The sequence below is a fragment of the Pongo abelii genome, chromosome 16, assembly GCF_028885655.2.
Source record: "Pongo abelii isolate AG06213 chromosome 16, NHGRI_mPonAbe1-v2.0_pri, whole genome shotgun sequence".
Classification (NCBI taxonomy): Eukaryota; Metazoa; Chordata; class Mammalia; order Primates; family Hominidae; genus Pongo; species Pongo abelii.
The window spans coordinates 43,254,190-43,274,716 of NC_072001.2; the positions used below are offsets into that span (position 1 = coordinate 43,254,190).

General features: G+C 54.8%; 1 protein-coding gene across 1 annotated transcript; it reads left to right on the forward strand.

Moving 5' to 3' along the window:
* Positions 1-3,178: 3,178 nt before the first annotated feature.
* Positions 3,179-18,622, forward strand: DISP2 (dispatched RND transporter family member 2). The gene is made up of 8 exons (XM_002825302.5): positions 3,179-3,314; positions 8,505-8,834; positions 9,104-9,133; positions 9,300-9,423; positions 9,717-9,832; positions 10,022-10,149; positions 10,504-10,601; positions 11,937-18,622. Exons 1-8 carry the CDS (start codon positions 3,193-3,195, stop codon positions 15,195-15,197), a joined length of 4,209 nt encoding a protein of 1,402 aa, XP_002825348.3. The 5' UTR covers positions 3,179-3,192; the 3' UTR covers positions 15,198-18,622.
* Positions 18,623-20,527: the final 1,905 nt, after the last annotated feature.

The following is a 20,527-nucleotide window of genomic DNA, read 5'->3' on the forward strand; positions in this document are numbered from 1 at the left end:
TACTCATGTACACAGAACCATGCACTCCATGCACGTATCTGTGTACATAGCAAGCTTGAATATGAACCCACCCACGCACATGTACACAAACATAGCTATTTTATATAAATACGGCACACACCCTGTACACACACACACACACGCTACCTGTAAAAAGAATATATACATCCTCACCTTGCCACCTCGTACCCTCCGTGTCTTCTCATCCTCAACTGTCTTCCTTCTTCCCCTCCTCAGCTCTTTCATCTCCCCTGACCCAGCCTCCTATCTCCCCCTGCCCCTGGCCTTCAAAGAGCTCTTCTGTAGCCTCCTCCAGCCTCACCCTTGCTCCTAAGTACAATGAGCCTGCAGTTCCTAGCATGGTAAAGCCTCTAATCACTCTGCAAGGGTTCCTGGGTGAGAGAAAGGAGATGAAATAATTCTGCTTCTTAGTTGCAAATAAAATAAATCGAGGTCCAGGGAGTGGGAGTCATATCTTGGCTCAAAGAATAGAAACCAATAAATCTAGGTTGCTTGCCTTTTATCTGCTCAGTGCTCTGGCCTCACCAAGACAAAAGGCACGGGACATGCTACCCATGCCCCCAGCCCTCCACTGCAACTCCTTACTTGCCTAGAAATCCTGAGTCCTCCAGGGAAGTGGAGTGAGGGAGAGCTGATCTCAGGTAAGCTTAGCCCTGACCTCTGACTCTGACATTGTTCATTTGACTTTCCACAGGGGCACCGCCACGGTGGGGGGCATGGCCATCCTCCAGGTCACTGCGGGCCACCCCCCGGCCATGGCCCAGGGCCCTGCGGGCCACCCCCCGGCCATGGCCCAGGGCCCTGCGGGCCACCCCCCGGCCATGGTCCAGGGCCCTGCGGGCCACCCCCCGGCCATGGTCCAGGGCCCTGCGGGCCACCCCCCGGCCATGGTCCAGGGCCCTGTGGGCCTCCCCCTGGCCATGGCCCAGGGCACCCACCCCCTGGTCCACATCACTGAGGAAGTAGAAGAAAACAGGACACAAGATGGCAAGCCTGAGAGAATTGCCCAGCTGACCTGGAATGAGGCCTAAACCACAATCTTCTCTTCCTAATAAACAGCCTCCTAGAGGCCACATTCTATTCTTTAAAGAGCCTGTCTTCCTTCGTATCCATCCTGGCTGTCAGAGGACCCAGTTGTTTCCAAGCTCCCTAGTTGTGAAGATGGGGCAACCATCCTGGCATTCTCAGAAGCTTAACGCCATGGTGCTCACTATAAATGGCTGTGTAAGGTCACCTCTCCTTTCCTTTTCACTGCTGTCCCCTCCCATCGAGGGACCTCAAGTGTGGCCTCATTACCTCTATGCCATCCTGCACATCCAGATCTGGTGGGCCTTCCAAGGTTGCAGCTTGCATGCCTCACTCTACAGACCAGAAGCCTCCCTCCAATCCAGATGGTTTCTCACCATTCCCTTAAAGTACACTGAACTTTCCAGCCCCCTTACCTTTGTTTGCACAGGTAAGGAAGAATGCCCCCACCCCAGGTCAGGAATGCCTTCCCTCTCTCCTACCTCCACATTTCAAAGCCTAGCCTTTCTTCCAAGCCAGTCAGTTGCTTGCCTGCACTGCATGGCCCCCAGCTATGCACGTGTGGGTTCCAGTCCCTGCACGTGGCAGCCACACTGGCTGGAGCCGCTAAGATGGGAAGGATTTGGTGCTCAGGCCTCTGGCCTGTACCACCCCTGAAGGAGCCCCAGACTGGTGGGACAGGAGGGACACCTTCCTGCTGAAGCCTCACCATCTCCAAGAAGCCTTCCCTAAGGCCTATTAGGAAGAAAGAGGTCCTTCCTCTTTGCATACTGTCCCCTTCTCTGCAGCAAGCTGCAGAGAAGAGATGGTATCAACCACCTCATGGGCCTCACCATATCTTGCCTATTGGCAGCAATTTATGGGCTGGCCCTTTATCTCTCCAACCAAACTATAAGCTATTCAGGGCAGACCCCACACTTCTACACCTCTAGATTCTTCCGCCCCATTCCTTATGACCTGTGTCTTACACAGACTGGCATTGGCACACATTTTAGGGATACCTATAGTCCAAGTGTTCCTGACTCTCTCCTCAGCCCCATGTCTTCAACCAAGGCCTTTCTCTGCACAAGTAACCAGGCCCTGAACAGCCTGCTTGCTGTAAAACCCTTTCTGCCTAGTCAAATCCCACATCCGGGATCCTCTCCACTCCCAGCCCCCCAGGCTTCTCACACTGCCAATATCTATTCTAGTTCTAGACCCCTTAGCCAGGCCTGTCCACAGTCCATCATACCCAAATGTGCTCTACTCACAGCTACTCCCTGGTGGGGGAGGTGGCACTGGAGTCAGTGGCTATTGGGCACCTCCCAGTGCCCTGGAGTCAGTGGCTATTGGGCACCTCCCAGGCTGAGGTGAGGGGGGAGGGTAGCGGTGACTATAAAAAAGGATCTGGGATCACTCAATATACCCTTATAACAAACCTGCATATGTACCCCCTGAATCAAAAATTAACCTTAGCTTACTGTGATTTGTGTGCTTTATAAACCTTTTAAATCTTAAAAAAGAAAGAGAAGGAGCTGGGGATGATCTGAGTGCCTCTCTTCTTCCCCCACCTCCTTCACCAGACTGCGCACTTGAATAACGGAGTCAGGGCTCCACATCTAAGGGGTGCACACCCAGGTCCAAGTCGAAGTCCAGAAGGATGGGAAGAAAGACCCAACCTGATGCCTCGCCCCACTGGGGAGGGGAGGGGAAGGCTGAGCGAGCCGGGAACCTCGCAGGCCTGAAGCCGCCCGCCTCTCGACCCGGGGCGTCCAGCGTGGTGAAGTGCGGGCGTGGAGCTCGCCCTCTATCCGGCTGGAAGGGTCTGCGTTTCGATTTGTGAGGATCTCTGCATGTGTCGCGCTCCCTGGTTCCTTACGGGAAGGCCGAGGCCGCTAGGAAGGGTTGCACGGCCGGATTCCAACAGCGGCTCTCAGGCCTGGCGGGAGCAGAGGGGCGCTCACACCCGCAGCCCAGCGATCTTAGAGACAGGGCGCTCCGCTCCGGCCGCGGCGCCGCCCCCATTGGCTGGGCTTCTCCTCGCCCCGCCCAGCGACCGGCCCGCTCAGAGCCGACGCATGCGCACGAGCCTCCCGCCGCCGCCGCCGCCGCCGCCGCCGCCGCGGCTTCAGCACCAGCGCCCGGACAGCGGTGCCGCCCACGGGCATGGACGGTGACAGCAGCAGCAGCGGCGGCGGCGGCAGCGGTCCGGCTCCCGGCCCGGGTCCAGAAGGGGAGCAACGGCCCGAGGGGGAGCCCTTGGCCCCAGACGGCGGCTCCCCGGACAGGTAGGGCGGACCGCTCCGCAGAGCCGAATCACAGACCCTCCCAGACCCTCCCCGCCCCAGGTATCCCCAGTAGCCGCCATATGTTCCCCCATTCATTCCCCAGACCCTCCCGGAGCCCCTTCCCGGGATCGCCAAGCTCCAGGCCCCGCTCGCCACGCCCTCATCCTGCCGGGTCAATTTCCTCGCTCCCTGACACCCCCTAGTGTCAGCCCCCATCGCCCTCCCCGCTTAGGGAACCTGCCCCACCCACGGCTCCTACCCCTCCTCTAAGGCCAGGACTCCCTGGCTCCTCCGGCCCCTCCTTCTAGGCCCTGCCCCTGCGTCTTCTCCGGAAGCCCCAAGCCCGCAGTAACCTCAGTCCGGGTTTCAGCGTGCCAGTGTGCATGAAGGTGTGCGTGAATCGTGGATGGGAGGCTCGCCAAGGCGGGTGTCCTGGGGAAGGCAGACATTCGGCAGGCACGTCAGGGACTGTCTTTGTCACCATCAGTCGCTTGCCTGCCCTGCATGGCCCCCAGCTGTGCACGTGTGGGTTCCAGTCCCTGCATGTGGCAGCCACACTGGCTGGAGCCGCTAAGATGGGAAGGATTTGGTTCTCAGGCTGCTGGCCTGTACCACCCCTGAAGGAGCCCCAGACTGGTGGGACAGGAGGGACACATTCCTGCTGAGGGCCCAGATCTCAGTACCTCTCTTCTCCCTTCCACCACCATATGTGTGAGGGAACAGCCCAGCTAGGTAGCAATATGGCGCAATTTCTATGCCCTGCCTGGCTCTGCCGCCCCCAGAATCCCTCCTCTGACATGACACTGCCTCTTTCCTGCCTGACTGAAATAAAAGGCATTCCTTGATAGCAATAGCAGAAGTGGACACATCGTCTCCAGACTACCCCAGTTAAAATGTACATTCTGTACCCCAGAGGGAGAGAAAGCCCCACAAGTAGAGAGAAATGTTTTCTTCCCTTTATTGTTAACACATTAGCCTGGATAGATTTAGCCACTCTTCAGTCTGAAAGTCACAAAGCCTTCAAGAAGGTGAGACACAGGATGGGTGTATTCACCAGACCAGGGACCTGCCTGGGACTATGGCCTGATCAAAGAGACCAGGGATGGAGCAGTGACAGGACAGAGCGAGGGCCTGGGGCCAGAAGCATCCCTAGAAGGGGCAGGAGAGTCATTTGCTGTCTCAGATATCTTGCCAAGGATCAGCCGTGTCCAGTCTCATTTCCCCTGGGCACAGGATTCACTTGCTCTCTTCCAGAAACTCCCTGGGGCCTCTGGCCCCTCTCTGGACTTCTCCAGAGACCATGGACACTAATCGGGCATAGGGACTTGCTTATGTGATTCAAGAAACACAAAAATGCTCCTGCTGAGCTGAGTAGCACTCTGGGGATAGATACACAGTGAATAACTCACACACACAACATGCGCATGTACACACACACTGGCTAGAGAGGAATTTGAAATAGTTCACACTTTGTGTTTTTAAAATTACCTTTTTATTTTCCTAGTGATATGAGCTGCTCCCCCATCTGTCCTAGCCACTCTGTGGGATCACATTGATGTTCACGTGGCTGTGTATCTGTGGGCTTGGGGGCATAGTTAATGCAATACACATTTGCCCCTTATGGGGCTTCCAGGTTTGGTCTCTGTGTCTGGGAGCCTGTCAGCCAGGCCCTGATTGCTGGGATGCTGGCCTCTTAAGTGAGGCCTGCATCCCCACTTTCCATCCCCCTGCCTGCCCTACTCACTTGGCGTACAGGCCTGCAGGCCCAGGCAGGCAACCCTGGAAGTTACTCATCCCAGTGAGGGCCATGGAACTGAGGGAGTGAGAATAAAAAACCCCTGTGTAGTCCTGGGGTGCTTAACTCTATTTTACTGAGCCTCCTGAGAGCAGAGGGCAGCAGGAGGTGACAAGAGAAAGCTTTTATTCTGAGAAGAGTGGAGGTCGGTTTTTCTCATGGGAGGTTTGAAGAAAAGGCCTGGCTGTACAGCAGTCAGAATATGGAAGGTTTCAAATTCTGCCACATTGATAATGGTGGGCACAGTCAGGAAGGGTGAGATTGGGGGCAGCTGATCCTAGGTCCCTGAAGAGGAATAGTAGGAGTTAAAGGCAAGGAGCTGGGGCCAGGGAGACTCCAGCAGAAGCAAACCAGTGGTGGAGGCTAAGATCCCCCTTGAACAAGAGCCAGCTAAGGAAAAGGGTGGACTTGGGAGGTTTTAGCAAACTGGGTAACCAAGAGTGCACCCACTCTTCTCCAGTATCCTCTGGAATGCTGGCTTCCCCTAATGCAAAAGAAACCGACACTCCAAATGGGGCCCTGGCTCCTAAGACAAGCCCAGTGATCAGTTATCTAAGGCCATGGGCAGCTGGAACAGGCCCCCCACCTTCACCCAGGCTGCCCCACTCTCCTGACCTCTAGAAGGCAAGCTCTGCTCTGAAGAGGGAGACCAAGGCTGATGGGTCATCTTCAGGCCTCTAGGAGAAAGGACAATGCTAAAGCACAGGGCAGTGCTTAAGAAAAACCTGCAGAATTTAACATCTTAAAGAAGTCTATGTCCACACTTACACACACAACCTAGGCCATTTATCCACCTTCTCACTGGCCCACAGGGATTGGCCTACAGAGTCTTTTATCTGCCAGGAAACTGGCTGCTTACGTTATTAACTTTATGGAGTCATCTGAGGTCTTGCTTTAGAACAACTTTGGTCAAATTCCTATTTTCCTAAATGTTGAGTTTGTAAAAAATAAGTATCAGTGATTAAAATCATGAGATCAAATTTTAATGCAGCTTTTGGATAACAAAAAGGGAAGTATTTATATAGGTAGTGAGATTCTCAAGGTGTGAGAAGTTCTAAAATGGAGACACATTATCTGAGGTGCCAAAAGAGGAAAAATTGTAAATACAAACACACTTCTAAAAGTATATGCTCCCTGCCTCACTGACCGTGGGAAGGGGCAGGAAAGCAAACATGTCTTCCTCATGACAGACCCTGTGCCAGGAACCTCACGTATGTTACATCAGTTAATTCCCACACCAAACCCAAGAGGTGGGCATTATCTCATATCTTCAATAGACAAGGATGCCAATTCTCCAAGAATTGTGTGTCTTTCCCAAGGCCCCAGAGCCAAAGGGTGTTCGAGTCAGGAGCCCACCTCCACTGCTCCCCCATTTCACCCTCAGCATGAGGGTCATTCTCTCCTGGACTGCTGGGCCAGCCTGCCATCCTTCTGGGAAAGAAAGAAAGAGCATGTTTTTCCTTCCTAGTTCCTCTCCTCAGTCTCTGGGCTGAACTCAGCCTCTGTGGGCAATGCCCATCTGTCACTGAGGCTGGGACTGCAGCTCACAGCCCCTTCAGCAGTGCAGCAGCCAGGACTGGAAGCCAGGGTTGGCTCCGCATAGATCTGGCTCTCCTTGGGAGCTACACAAACTCTGGTGAGCAGGCTGGGTGAGCCAGGCAGAGGCAGGGGAGAAGAAGACAGGGCTCTGCAAGGCTGACCAGTCCAGAACCCCTCTGGGAACCCCCCATGGCCCTGGGCACTCTGTTCTGTAGCCATCTTTTCCTAATCTGGGTCTGCAATCCTGCCACTGGGGTTGAGACTCCACCTCTCCCTATACCCAAGGAGTGGGGCTGCACACATGCACAGAGTATTGCCCTTATGAGTAATTTTGGGAGAAGACTCTATTGCTAACTCTTTTCTGACAAGTTCCTTGGGGTGAGGGGGTGTCCCAACTCCCTCTCCCAACTGTGCACATCCTTACAAAGCAAATCTTCTGCTCCGTGCATGGCCCATGACAGGGTAGGTGGAAGGATAGCAGTTGCTTCCACAAACTTTCCCTGACCACCCCACCCCCTGTCAAAGTTGGGCCCTCTCTGAGCTCCCTTAGCCCTCTGTGACTTCCCCACTCACAGCATTCAACATGTTGGTCTGTTAATACCTCCCAACTATTGTGAGTGCCTAGAAGGCAAGGACCGGGTCTTCTTCATCCTAGCACCACTATTAGCAGCCAGCCTAGCACTCATTCAACAAACATTTCCAGGACGCCTTCTGTGTGCAAGGCACTACCAAGGCACTGGCGATATGGAGATGAACAAATGCAACAGGCCCCTGTTCTCCCAGCACTCACATTCCACATGAAAGACAGGCAATAAATGTAATGACTCTATAATATAATATTCAATTGCAACAAGTGCTATGAAAAAAATATAAAGCAAGATAGGGAGATTGAGAGCTGGTGGGTGACTATTTTAGAGAGAGTAGTCAGGAAAGGCTTCTCTGAGGAAGTACTAGTTGAAACAAGACCAGAATAAAAAAGAGGGCCATGCAATTATCAGGGGGAGAGAGCAACCCAGGCAGAGGGAAGAGAAAGTTCCAAGGCTCTAAGATGGGAATAGGAGTGCAGCACGTGCTCAATAATCTGTCTGGCAAGAGAAAGAGCAGACGACTGCAGCAGAAAGAGCACAGGACTGCAAGTCGGAAGAACTGGGTTCGAGCACCAGCTCTCATCTGTCACTGAACCTGTTTTCAAATCTATCAGTTGAAGAAAATACCTCCTCTGTGAGGTTTTTGTAAGGAGTGAGTAAGATCGGCCGGGCGCGGTGGCTCATGCCTGTAATGCCAGCACTTTGGGAGGCCGAGGCGGGCGGATCACGAGGTGAGGAGATCGAGACCATCCTGGCTAACACGATGAAACCCCGTCTCTACTGAAAATACAAAAAAAATTAGCCAGTCATGGTGGCAGGTGCCTGTAATCCCAGCTACTCAGGAGGCTGAGGCAGGAGAATGGCTTGAATTCAGGAGGCGGAGCTTGCAGTGAACTGAGATAGCGCCACTGCACTCCAGCCTGGGTGACAAAGCGAGACTCCGTCACAAAAAAAAAAAAAAAAAAAAAAAAAAATCATATATGTGAAAGCACATTCAGTGTCTAGCACAGGGCCTAGCATGTAGCAGCCTGCCAATTGTTTTTTGAGAGTGTGGAAAATGAGTGAATGAGAGAATGGTCTCCATGAGGTATGCTGAGGGCGCAGACTTCGAGCCCCTGGCCTCCTCACCTCTCACTTCTCCCCCAGCACTACTAATCAACCCTGAGTCCCTGTCCCCTTGTCTTGTCTTACTGAACTGAATAATGCTGGGGCATGGGGTGGCCCACCACCATCCCCCACCCCAATCTCCCCTGTCTCCTCTCTTCCTAGCACCCAGACCAAGGCTGTGGCCCCTGAGGCAAGCCCAGAGAGAAGCTGCTCCCTCCACAGCTGCCCCCTGGAGGACCCTTCCAGCTCTTCAGGACCCCCACCAACAACTTCCACCCTCCAGCCTGTGGGTCCATCCAGCCCCTTGGCCCCTGCCCACTTCACCTATCCCCAGGCACTGCAGGAATACCCGGGGGGCAGTTCCCTGCCAGGACTTGGGGATCGGGCAGCTCTCTGCTCCCATGGCTCCAGCCTCAGCCCTTCTCCAGCCCCCTCACAGCGTGATGGGACCTGGAAGCCACCCACTGTGCAGCACCATGTGGTCAGTGTCAGGTAAGGAGGGGTCCAGCAGCCTGCCAGCTGCCACTGGAAAATGCGGTGGGGCTTAAGAGTGGGGCAGACTGCCGGGGCTCTAGACTCCTTTCTTAGGAGGCAACCGGATGCAACAGGAAGTAAGGGTTGGAACTTGGGAGTGACAAAGCACTAAAAGGGTTAATACCATCGGTTATCCCTCACCTACCCACTCCCACCCCACCTCCACCCCCAACACATGCCCTGTAAGAGGACTCTGGCAAGCAAGCATCTTTTCTTCTCTTCCACAGGCAGGAACGAGCCTTCCAGATGCCAAAGAGGTAGGCCTGGGCCTTCCCTGGACCTCTAGGGGTGACCAGGCTGGTGCCCAGTTTAGCCCTGTTCCACGTGCTCTCTGCTCTACCTAGCACCCCTTCTGGGTGGAGCCTGAGCTCAGCACCCGTTGCTGCCACACCCAACTCATGTGGACTCCTCCCTCTTTCCCAGCTATTCCCAGCTGATTGCTGAGTGGCCAGTGGCCGTGCTGATGCTGTGTCTGGCTGTCATCTTCCTCTGCACCCTGGCTGGACTGTTGGGGGCCCGGCTGCCTGACTTCTCCAAGCCTTTGCTGGTGAGGAACCAAGGGGTGGGACAGGGTCCCCAGGCCTGGCCACCTTGACCCAGCCTGGGGCAGAAAGTTGGAGGTAGGATAGCCATGGTGGCCTGGGGATAGGGTAGCCATGGTAGGCTCTTGACCTCCAGAGAGAGTTGGGGAGATGGTATAAAGTTCAGATTCACATCTACAATTCAGGCAGGCGGGCTGGCCTTCCCTGCTCTGAGGAGTCAAAGGGGCAGAGCTGAGAAGCACCGAGATGGAGAACTCCTACCCTGCCCACTTGTTCTTCTCCACTCTCCTCCCTGCAGGGCTTTGAGCCACGGGACACAGACATTGGGAGCAAGTTAGTGGTCTGGAGAGCACTACAAGCCCTCACAGGCCCCAGGAAGCTGCTTTTCCTTTCCCCAGACCTTGAGCTGAACAGGTAACAGGCTCTCATCTTTTCACTGTGGGTGGCAGAGGGAAGAATGAGATCTCCAGGAAGGGGACATTGGGTGACCCACCCCAAGGCAGGTCAGAGGGGCTTGCCAGGGCTCCCTGGGGAGTGGTCTCTGGCCTCCTCTGAGTCTTCCAACCCTAATGGTGCCTGGCATAGATATTCTGTCCACTTCAGCTCGAGCTCCCACAACACTCTGAGGCCTGCACCCAGAGGCAGTGTCCAGGAGAGCGTTGTCCGGTCTCGGAGAATGGTGGAGCCCCTGGAGGACAGAAGGCAAGAGAACTTCTTCTGTGGCCCCCCTGGTAAGCTGCAGCCTGGCCAGTTCCTGGTTTTAATAGTGGTCCCCACCCCACCTAGTAGGACAGGCAGGCCGAGAACAAATCTGGGCAGACAGAAAGGGAAGGTGGCCAGCTGGCCACAGTCAAGCCAAGGAAGCCGGGTTACAGCTAGGATAAGGGAGTTCTCAGATGCTCCAGCCAGATAGGGTCAAGCTGGGTTGGGGGTGAGGCACAGGGACAGGATCAGGCAGTCCATGCACAGGCTCGAGATGCCTGAGAATCTGAACCTCATGTGGCCCTGGGTAAGCATCTTCCCTTTGGAGGACGCAGGACCTGGGGCCAAAGGACTGAGCTTTGGGTTGCGGGGGTATGTTGCAGAGAAGAGCTATGCAAAGCTGGTGTTCATGTCCACCTCCTCGGGCAGCCTATGGAACCTGCATGCCATCCATTCCATGTGTCGCATGGAACAGGACCAGGTGAGCTGGTGGGGGAGGTGCCAGGGGTTTGGGGGGAACTAAGGACATGAGGGAACTGATCCCAAGGAAATACAGCTGAGCCAGGACTGCCAGGGGGTGGACTGGGGAAGAGCATTCCCTGCTTAGAAAATTATTCCAACCCTGCTGAGAGGCTCCAGGTTGGGGTGGGAAAAGAAGAGTCGGCTGTTTTTAGAAGAGCCAAGATAGAAGTGCTGGAAGCGAGCCCATGCAGGGACTGCGGGTTTCCAAAAGGTCCTGAAAGGGCCTTCCAGAGCGGGTGAGGAGGCCCTGGCCCAGGGAGCTGAGACTGTGGGCTTCAAGGCCTCAGCCCCCATCAACCTGAGCAGTGCCAATCCAATTATGCTAACTGGAGAATCATACACAATAACATCTGAAGAAAGGTTTGCTGCTAAAAATGGTGTGAAAACCACGCAGTAGCCCAGCCCCCCACTTCACACGAGGATATCCTAAGTACCAAAAGACTGGTTAAGAACATGTGTTACAGAGTCAGATGTCTGAATTCAAGGCCAGCTCTAAGGCTGTCTTGCTGTGTGACTTCAGGCATGTTTCTTAATGTCTCAGTCCCTCAGGCTCCATAAGCGTTAAATGGGGATGATAAACGTACTTTCCTCACAGGGATGTTGTGACAGTTAAATGAGATAGAATTTGAAAAAATACAGCATAATCACTGGCAATAGTAATCTCTCAATAAGTATTACTGTGTTGTCACCATGATCTCAGGCCCAAGGTTACGCAGCCAGTTAGTGGCAGAGCAAGGGCCTCTGACTCCCAGGCCAGTGCTCTCTGTACTACATCAGCTGTTGTGATGTCAACAACAGGAAAGGAGAAAAAAGGAGGCATGAAATTTGAAAAAGAAACAGCCCTGGCCCTAAGAGGGTTTAAGCGGTGCAGTGGACAGACGGGAGCTGGGGTTTGGCAGTGACCCTGAACCTGGAATGTTTTGGCCTCCACTCTTCCTATTGCTTGCTTCAGCTCCTTGGACCCTTGGCCCTGTTCTATCTGTGGCTGCTACCTCCACTTTTACGCGGAGTTGGAGTGTGTGACCTACAGGGGCCCTTAGAGCAGGGCCTCTCAGGCTAAAGCCTCGGGCGGCATCCCTGAGGCTCCTCTTTGATGAAGTCAAGAAGTAGCTGCTGGCACCTGGGCCAGGAGCCAAAGGCAGCTGGGAGACAAGCCGGTCTCACCAGGCTGTCAAGATCCCTCTCTGCGCCTGCCCTGTAGTGTGAAAGGAGGTGAGAGAGCCTTGTATAGGACTGGGAAAACCTGGGCCCTTGGGCTGCCCCTGAGCTCTCTCCTCCTTCGTGTGCCCTACAGATCCGCTCCCATACCAGCTTCGGGGCTCTGTGCCTGCGGACAGCAGCCAACCAGTGCTGCCCCAGCTGGTCCCTGGGCAACTATCTGGCTGTGCTCTCCAACCGCTCCTCCTGCCTGGACACTACCCAAGCTGACGCAGCCCGCACACTGGCCCTGCTTCGGACCTGTGCCCTCTACTACCACAGTGGTACCCTGGTGCCCTCTTGTCTGGGACCCGGGCAGAACAAGTCCCCACGCTGTGCCCAGGTTCCCACCAAGTGCTCCCAGAGTAGTGCCATCTACCAACTCCTGCACTTTCTGCTTGACAGGGACTTTCTGAGTCCCCAGACCACTGACTACCAGGTGCCCTCCCTCAAGTACAGCTTGCTCTTCCTGCCCACCCCAAAGGGTGCTTCCCTCATGGACATCTACCTGGACCGGCTGGCCACCCCCTGGGGGCTCGCTGACAACTACACCTCTGTCACTGGCATGGACCTGGGCCTCAAACAGGAGCTGCTGAGGCACTTCCTGGTCCAGGACACGGTGTACCCCTTGCTGGCTCTGGTTGCCATCTTCTTCGGCATCGCCCTGTACCTGCGCTCACTCTTCCTCACGCTCATGGTGCTGCTGGGGGTGCTGGGCTCACTGCTGGTGGCCTTCTTCCTTTACCAGGTGGCCTTCCGCATGGCCTACTTCCCCTTCGTCAATCTGGCAGCCCTCCTCCTGCTGAGCAGCGTCTCCGCCAACCACACGCTCATCTTCTTCGACCTGTGGCGCCTCAGCAAGAGCCAGCTGCCTTCGGGGGGGCTGGCGCAGCGCGTGGGCCGCACCATGCACCACTTCGGCTACCTGCTGCTGGTCTCCGGCCTCACCACGAGCGCGGCCTTCTACGCCAGCTACCTGAGCCGCCTGCCGGCCGTTCGCTGCCTCGCCCTGTTCATGGGCACGGCTGTGCTGGTGCACCTGGCGCTCACGCTGGTCTGGCTGCCCGCCTCCGCCGTGCTCCACGAGCGCTACCTGGCGCGCGGCTGTGCGCGCCGGGCGCGGGGCCGGTGGGAGGGCAGCGCGCCCCGGCGGCTACTGCTGGCGCTGCACCGGCGGCTCCGCGGCCTGCGGAGAGCGGCGGCCGGCACCTCGCGTCTGCTCTTCCAGCGCCTGCTGCCCTGCGGCGTCATCAAGTTCCGCTACATCTGGATCTGCTGGTTCGCAGCACTGGCGGCAGGGGGCGCCTACATCGCCGGAGTCAGCCCCCGCCTGCAGCTGCCCACGCTGCCGCCGCCGGGCGGCCAGGTCTTCCGGCCCAGCCACCCCTTCGAGCGCTTCGACGCGGAGTATCGCCAGCTGTTCCTGTTCGAGCAGCTGCCGCAGGGCGAGGGCGGCCACATGCCCGTGGTTTTGGTGTGGGGCGTCCTGCCTGTGGACACTGGCGACCCTCTGGACCCTCGTAGCAACAGCAGCCTGGTGAGGGACCCTGCCTTCTCGGCCAGCGGCCCTGAGGCCCAGCGCTGGCTGCTGGCTCTCTGCCACCGGGCCCGGAATCAGAGCTTCTTCGACACCCTGCAGGAAGGCTGGCCCACGCTGTGTTTCGTGGAGACCCTCCAGCGCTGGATGGAGAGCCCCGGCTGCGGCCGCCTGGGGCCTGACCTCTGCTGCGGCCACTCGGACTTCCCCTGGGCCCCCCAGTTTTTCCTGCACTGCCTGAAAATGATGGCTCTGGAGCAAGGCCCCGATGGCACCCAGGACCTGGGACTCCGCTTTGATGCCCATGGCAGCCTGGCCGCCCTGGTCCTGCAATTCCAGACCAACTTCCGGAATAGTCCGGACTACAACCAGACCCAACTCTTCTACAATGAAGTCAGCCACTGGCTGGCAGCGGAGCTGGGCATGGCACCTCCAGGCCTCCGCCGGGGTTGGTTCACTAGCCGTCTAGAGCTGTATAGCCTGCAGCACAGCCTGAGCACTGAGCCTGCTGTGGTGCTGGGCCTGGCTTTGGCGCTTGCCTTTGCCACACTGCTCCTGGGCACCTGGAATGTTCCCCTCAGCCTGTTCTCCGTGGCAGCTGTGGCAGGCACCGTGCTGCTCACTGTAGGACTCCTGGTTCTCCTCGAGTGGCAGCTCAACACTGCCGAGGCCCTGTTTCTCTCTGCCTCAGTGGGCCTCTCAGTGGACTTCACTGTCAACTACTGCATCTCCTATCACCTGTGCCCACACCCTGACCGCCTGAGCCGTGTGGCCTTCTCTCTGCGCCAGACCAGCTGCGCCACAGCCGTGGGGGCTGCAGCCCTATTTGCGGCAGGCGTGCTCATGCTGCCCGCCACAGTGCTGCTCTATCGCAAGCTGGGCATCATCCTCATGATGGTCAAATGCGTCAGTTGTGGCTTTGCCAGCTTCTTCTTCCAATCTCTCTGCTGTTTCTTTGGGCCAGAGAAGAACTGTGGGCAGATCCTCTGGCCCTGTGCCCACCTGCCATGGGATGCTGGTACTGGGGACCCTGGTGGGGAGAAGGCAGGCCGCCCACGACCAGGGTCAGTGGGAGGGATGCCCGGGTCCTGCTCAGAGCAATATGAGCTACAGCCCCTGGCGCGGCGTCGGAGCCCCAGCTTTGACACCAGCACAGCCACCAGCAAGCTGTCCCACCGGCCCTCAGTACTCTCTGAGGATCTGCAGCTCCATGATGGTCCCTGCTGTTCCCGGCCCCCACCAGCCCCTGCCTCCCCAAGGGAGCTGCTGCTGGACCACCAGGCAGTCTTCAGCCAGTGCCCTGCCCTGCAGACCTCCTCCCCCTATAAGCAGGCTGGCCCCAGCCCCAAAACCCGGGCCAGGCAGGACTCCCAAGGGGAGGAGGCTGAGCCCCTGCCGGCCTCACCGGAAGCCCCAGCCCACTCCCCTAAGGCCAAGGCTGCAGATCCTCCTGATGGCTTCTGTTCCTCAGCCAGCACCCTGGAGGGGCTCAGCGTCTCTGATGAGACCTGCCTAAGCACCTCTGAGCCCAGTGCCCGTGTACCAGATTCCGTGGGTGTGTCCCCAGATGACCTGGATGACACTGGGCAGCCAGTCCTTGAGCGAGGCCAGCTCAATGGGAAGCGGGACACCCTGTGGCTGGCGCTGAGAGAGACAGTGTATGACCCATCATTGCCCGCTTCCCATCAGAGCAGCTTGTCCTGGAAGGGCCGAGGGGGGCCAGGGGATGGCAGCCCTGTGGTGCTGCCCAATAGCCAGCCAGACCTGCCAGATGTTTGGCTGCGCAGGCCCAGCACCCACACATCAGGCTATAGTAGCTGAGGGGGACCCGGGGAGGCCGGACAGGGCGCGGAACCCTGTCAGGGATGACAAGGCAAGGGCAGCAATAGGCTGGAGCCCGAAGGTATTTCTCCAGATCCACAGGGAGAGGTCTCACCCTCCAGCTGTGGATGTTAAACCCTGCCAGATGTCCCAGCCTTGATCTGTCTGCTCCTACTCCTCACATCTGGAGGATTCCAGCAGGAGGGGTTTTGGAGGGGACCTGCTTGCGACCTGCTGAGGGCTTGTCTGCCCCCACAGCACCATCTAAGACCCCTCCTCTAGAAGTGGGGAAGGCCAGATGTGTAGCTTCGGGTATCAGAGGAGGCTGACCTGGCCCCCATCCCAAGTTACAAGAACTTCAGTGAGACTAAGGGACCCCCATCCTAGGGATCTTGTCAGGGTTCCTTACTTACCAGAGGAGCCCGCAGGAATCTCCACAGCCTCCTGGGTCTCACTCCTTTCATGGGCTCTTCATCAGGACACTTCCCTCTCTTTTGGGAGCTTCTCTGAGCAGAATTGGGCTGGGACCTCTCTCCCCAACTGCCCTGCTCTCCTCATACTCACCGGTTTGAGCAGAAATTCTCCAAATCCAGCCATAGATGGCTGCTGGGTGTGCAGCAGGAGAAGGAGGATGGTCAGCCTCGGAGCGTCTCTCAATTACGGGACAGTCCCACTTTGGAAGCAGGTTCCTGTGCCTGTGCTCTCCTGTGTTAATAAACAGTAATAATCCTTTCCATCTCTGCACATTTTAGTCTCCTTGGAATCTATCTCACTACTTCACTACAGGGTAGCCTGACATTGGTCAGGTTCTTTTGCCCCCAGTTTATAGGTAAAGACATTGAGACTAAGTAAGATGAACTGACCTCAGGGTCACTTAGCCACTAAATGGCAGAGCAGTTTCATTCCCCACTACAACCTCCAGTTTCCCCTTGGCTACCTGCCTTGGGGACATTGGCATATGGCTGTCTTGTTCTTTCACCTCTAGCACCCTCCTCCAATCTGCTTTCTCTGGTGTCTCTGACTGAACCCAGCCACCCTCTTTGGGCCTCCACTTCCTGAGAGAGCTGTATTCCGAAAGAACCCAGGAGTTCCTCTCCATCTCCCCTGTGCCTCCCCCTGGAATCTGGCTGAGATGTCTGCTGGCCCTGGGGCGTCCTGGCTGACCTGATTCCCAGGCTTCAGGACCGTGCCTCTTCTACAGCCACAGTGTATAAGAGGCCCCACCAGAAGAGGTACTGAGGGGCAGAAGAGGTGAAGCCAAATCCAATCAAGGCAGGAACTCAGACCTGCCCTTTGGAAAGTGTATGAGTCTGAAGCTGCTTCCCAGGTCAGGGTCTCCGGCTTTTTAAGGACAAGTCTCTCCGTGGAGCGTTAAGCAGACCAAAGGCTGGTTCCTCCTTCCCAAAGCAGAGTCTGGTGGGGAAGTTTTATCCCATGTAAGAGCTCATGACACCAGGTGTCATCAACATGTTTATTGAACACCTGCTTTGCATATGGTATTACAAGGGGACAGAGGTGTGGAAGAAAAATTGAACACCACCCTCAAAGAGCTCACCTTCTAGCTGGGGAGACAGCTTATATACACACGCAGGCATCGGATGGCTCACCGACGGCACCATATGCCTGCCATCATCATTATTGTTGGAGCTCAAGTACCCAGGACTGGGTAACAAGAAAGGCTTTCTGGAGGAGGAAAAACTTGAGCTGGGCTTCAGAAGACCAAGCATCTCAGACTGGATGGGGCCTTGGCGATCATTTGTCCCAGCAGTTTTCAAATTTTGTAGCCTCAGGACTCTTTCTTCAAAGAAGCTCTGTGTGGAAAAACAATATATAAAACAGGTAAAAAGCAGCTACTCTGGTGGGCGCTGGGTGTTGGGGGTGGAGTCAGCTCAGCCTCTCTTTCCACTGCAGCCTCTCGGAGTACCTGGGGAACCCCTCAGTCTCCTGGCAGCTTCACAGAATGTAATATGAAACCTAATGATCCAGGCTATTTTACAGAGGAGTATCAGGAAAGGGAAGGGATTGTTCCAGGGCCAAATAGTCTGTGGCAGAGCTGGAGGCAAATCAGATGATGTTTTTGTTTTATTTAGCTTTTTTTATTATTGAGACCTACTTCCTACACCAAGTAGCCCATGAGAAGTGGAGCAGAAACCAAAAAGAGACATGGGAGTTGTGGAAGAGACAGAAGACAGTAGGCAGGTACAGCAGGATACCTTGGCCCCTTTGCAAGATAAGTAAATCAAGATGAGTAACTCCTGACACCAGGAAGGGGAAGCGGGAACCTAATTTGAACCTGTCCCCGGGGGGTCTGCTGGGACCTCTCTCTTCATGTCCAGGTAGCATTCGGCCTCTCTGACCTAGAGCTGCTCATCAGCCCTGGTTTCTCTGATGATGGTGTCCCTCTGTTATCATGCCGCCAGGCTGAGAGAGCCCTGGTATCTTCAGGGACAATGAGCCACAGGGAAGTCAAGGGAATTCTTCCTCCCAAGCATGAGCAGAAGACACTTTGCCTGAACACAACCACTGAAATGTCAGAATGCACAGGGGTGGATGGGCGGGCATGAGGGATTTGGGCACACCCGAGAGCCCTACTTGGGGATTTCCAGGTCATGTTCTTGCAGGCTGTGGCCACACAACACTTCAGGAAGGTGAATGAGCCATAGCAGCTGATGCATTGATTAGATTTGTTCTTTATGTTGCCAGGCCCAGAAGAACCCAGCAGTAATCTAAAACATTACCTTATACCTAGAATGGCCCAAACCAACAGCAGGCAATCCACATCAGCAGGAAATCCAGCCTGCCTCTCTAGCCCTGACTTTGGAATGTGGAACTTAAAGCACTTTCAATTTCCTTTGAGTTGCAGCAGATCCTTCACTTTATTATCATTAGGGGCACTTACAATGAGTGTATGGCCCTGGAGACATGGCTTACAAGCATGCTGTGAGGCATACGAAAATGAGTCAAAGCACTCATGCTTGCCCTGCAAAATTCAAGAAATGATTTCTCCCCACTCAGACACTCTAATAGAATTACATTAACATTTGGAACTTGAGGTCATTTCCCCTATTTGTGCCACTGATCCTTGAACTCACATTCTGAGGACAAGTATGTATCCTGTGTGCTATTAAAATATAACTTGAGGCCGGACGTGATGGTTCATGCCTGTAATCCCAGCACTTTGGGAGGCTGAGGCAGGCGGATCACTAGAGGTTAGGAGTTTGAGACCAGCCTGGCCAACATGGTGAAACCCCGCCTCTACTAAAAATACAAAAATTAGTTGGGCGTGGTGGGGGATGCCTGTAGTCCTAGCTACCCAGGAGGCTGAGGCAGGAAAATCATTTGAACCTGGGATGCAGAGGTTGAAGTGAGCCGAGATTGTGCCACTGCACTCCAGCCTGGATGACAGAGCAAGACACTGTCTCAAAAAAAAAAAAAAAACAGGCCGGGTGCGGTGGCTCACGCCTGTAATCCCAGCACTTTGGGAGGCCGAGGCGGGCAGATCACGAGGTCAGGAGATCGAGACCATCCTGGCTAACACGGTGAAACCCCATCTCTACTAAAAATACAAAAATTAGCCAGGCGTGGTGGCGGGCGCCTGTAGTCCCAGCCACTCAGGAGGCTGAGGCAGGAGAATGGTGTGAACCCGGGAGGCGGAGCTTGCAGAGAGCCGAGATTGCGCCACTGCACTCCAGCCTGGGCAACAGAGCGAGACTCCATCTCAAAAAAATATATATATGTATATATATATAAACTTGATATAGTCTGTCACCATGGGAAAACCATCCTTCCATGGCTGTGGTGATTTGAGGACTTTTAGAGTGACAGTGTTAGACAGATTGATTTTATTGGCTGAATCTCAGATTTTACTGATATATAGCATATCCCATACCGTGATATGCGGGCAATATTCCAGCTTGAGACATTTTTTTTTTTTTTTTTTTGAGACAGAGTCTTGCTCTGTCGCCCAGGCTGCAGTGCAGTGGCACGATCTTGGCTCACTGCAAGCTCTGCCTCCCAGGTTCACGCCATTCTCCTGCCCCAGCCTCCCGAGTAGTTGGGACTACAGGTGCCTGCCACCACACCTGACTAATTTTTTGTATTTTTAGTAAAGACGGGGTTTCATTGTGTTAGCCAGGATGGTCTCGATCTCCTGACCTTGTGATCCGCCCGCCTCGGCCTCCCAAAGTGCTGGAATTACAGGTGTGAGCCACTACACCCGGCCCTGATCTTTTCTTTGACGGTGGCATCATCTCATTTTTTGATAATACACATGGGTAATGGCAAGCTCTTGGGACCCCATGCCAAGCATCAAGATCCCATTTACCTGGTGATAGGAAAGACAGACATTCCTCACCCTTTCTACCCTCACCCTTGTTCACAGGGATGACTGTAACTAAGGTCTGCAGGTATTTATGCTTAGGAGAAGAAATCGTAGCTCAAGTCACCAGGAATATGAGAAACAAAAGAAAGCCACTGTGTGCTAGGTAAATGTCTGGCCATCCAAAGCCACCCTATGCATAGGAACCCTGGAAGGGCCTTGATAAATTTCTCATAACTATTATCAGGCCTCTTTGTGATTACTCATATTTCTCTCAATATAGGGGAAAGATCAGCATTTTACCAAATCCACAACCATCAAACAAACAAGAGCTTTAATATTGCTAAAGAAAATCACACAGCTGAGCAGATTGATGTAGATTTGAATTCATGACCACCTATCTTAACTGGACCCTCAGTCTGCCTAGCTAGTATTCATTCTAGCTACTAGTTTTGATTATTTGTATTGACTCTTTTATATTTTCTCCACCTTCCTCAAATATCTCACCTTCCCCCACCCCTCAGTGGACCAAAAAAAAAAAAAAATACATTCTTCATGAAGAAAACTGAAACCTTCAAATAGAAATTTCCTCACCTTCAAGGCACCAGAGCCCCGACTTACCTACCCCCGCTCCTGCCTGCTCCTCTCCCCATCCCTTCTACTACAATGAAGGAAGCAGTAATGGCTCCATCGATGGTTTCTCACACTTGGTGTCAGAGGCCTTCACACGAGGGTTTGCACTCCCCTGCAAGGACATGAAGACTTTCTAGAAGGTAGGTGGACACAGATAGTTTTAAAGTAATCCGTTTCCAGAGCCGCCTTCTCCATATGTTCCCCTCCTCATATTGGTGAGCCTAAGAAGAAGCCACAGGCCTGACAGCTGTCCTTCCCAACTTCCACTTTCCCAGTTGCCTCCCCTCCTTCATTCTGAATCCTACTCTGGCACCTTGCTCTGCGCTGTAAAAAACAAATAAAAGGGCTACTTGAGAATGCTCTGCTTGAGGAAGTCCTC

Bases quoted from the DNA above. Each gene is read 5' to 3' on its own strand.
- DISP2 (XM_002825302.5), top strand. From the start codon at position 3,193: ATGGACGGTGACAGCAGCAGCAGCGGCGGCGGCGGCAGCGGTCCGGCT. The intron at 9,833-10,021 runs GTAACAGGCTCT...TGTCCACTTCAG, and splicing joins CCAGACCTTGAGCTGAACAG to CTCGAGCTCCCACAACACTC. The intron at 10,150-10,503 runs GTAAGCTGCAGC...GGTATGTTGCAG, and splicing joins CTTCTTCTGTGGCCCCCCTG to AGAAGAGCTATGCAAAGCTG.